The 1,178-nt window shown below is 53.8% G+C and overlaps 1 protein-coding gene across 1 annotated transcript in view; it reads right to left on the reverse strand.

Annotated features, from left to right (window-relative positions):
• Nucleotides 1–111: 111 nt before the first annotated feature.
• Nucleotides 112–1,178, reverse strand: part of LOC112958505 (neuroligin-2-like) — a gene marked incomplete at its 5' end in the record, with an annotated part of 3,688 nt that continues 2,621 nt past the window's right edge. Inside the window, one exon of the mRNA XM_026052348.1 lies at nucleotides 112–216. Within this exon, the coding sequence (XP_025908133.1) occupies nucleotides 112–216 (105 nt within the window). The remainder of the gene's footprint in view (nucleotides 217–1,178) is intronic.

The following is a 1,178-nucleotide window of genomic DNA, read 5'->3' on the forward strand; positions in this document are numbered from 1 at the left end:
CATCCATCCATCCATCCAAGGATCCATCCACCCATGCAATGACTCATCCATCCATCCGAACCATCCATCCCTCCATCCATAGAGTGATCCCTCCATCCCTCCCTCCATCTCCTAGCGGCCCCACACCACCTCCTCGAAGCGGTTGGGCTTGGTGTGCAGGAACTTGGTGTCCTGCGGCACCGGCTGGTTGGGGTCCCTGCGGGGCGGGGTCTGCACCTCAGCACCCATCACCACCCATCCGTCCATCTCATCCATCCATCCATCCATCCATAGAGTGATCCATCCATCCATCCGTCCATCCTTCCATAGAGTCATCCATCCATCCATCCATCCATCCGTCCATAGAGTCATCCATCCATCCATCCATCCATCCGTCCATCCATCCATCCATCCATAGAGTGATCCGTCCATCCATCCATCTCATCCATCCATCCATCCATCCACCACCCATCTTTCCATAGAGTGATCCATCCATTCATCCATAGAGTCATCCATCCATCCATCCATCCGTCCATAGAGTCATCCATCCATCCATCCATCCATCCATCCATAGAGTCATCCATCCATCCATCCATAGAGTGATCCATCCGTCCATCCATCCATCCATCCATCCATAGAGTCATCTGTCCATCCATCCATCCATCCATCCTTCCATAGAGTGATCCATCCATCCATCCATCCATCCATCCGTCCATCCATCCATCCATCCATCCATCCATAGAGTGATCCATCCGTCCATCCATCCATCCATCCATCCATCCATAGAGTCATCCATCCATCCACCACCCACCCATCCATCCATCCATAGAGTGATCCGTCAATCCATCCAAGGATCCATCCATCCACTCAATGACTCCTCCACCCATTCCATCCATCCATCCATCCATCATCTATCCATCCATAGAGTGACCCATCCATCCATCCATCCATCCATCCACCCATCCATCCACCCATCCACCCATCCACCCATCCACCCATCCATCCACCCATCCACCCATCCACCCACCCATCCATCCATCCATCCATCCATCCAATAACCCACCAATGACCCACCCACCCAATGACCCACCACCCACCCATCCACCCACCCAATGACCCACCCATCATTGCTGCATCCGGCCGGGATTCCACCCACCCAATGACCCACCCATCCATCCACCCATCCACCCATCCATCCA

Source organism: Nothoprocta perdicaria, unplaced genomic scaffold, assembly GCF_003342845.1.
Source record: "Nothoprocta perdicaria isolate Ctin4 unplaced genomic scaffold, notPer1 scaffold_872, whole genome shotgun sequence".
NCBI classification, from domain to species: domain Eukaryota; kingdom Metazoa; phylum Chordata; class Aves; order Tinamiformes; family Tinamidae; genus Nothoprocta; species Nothoprocta perdicaria.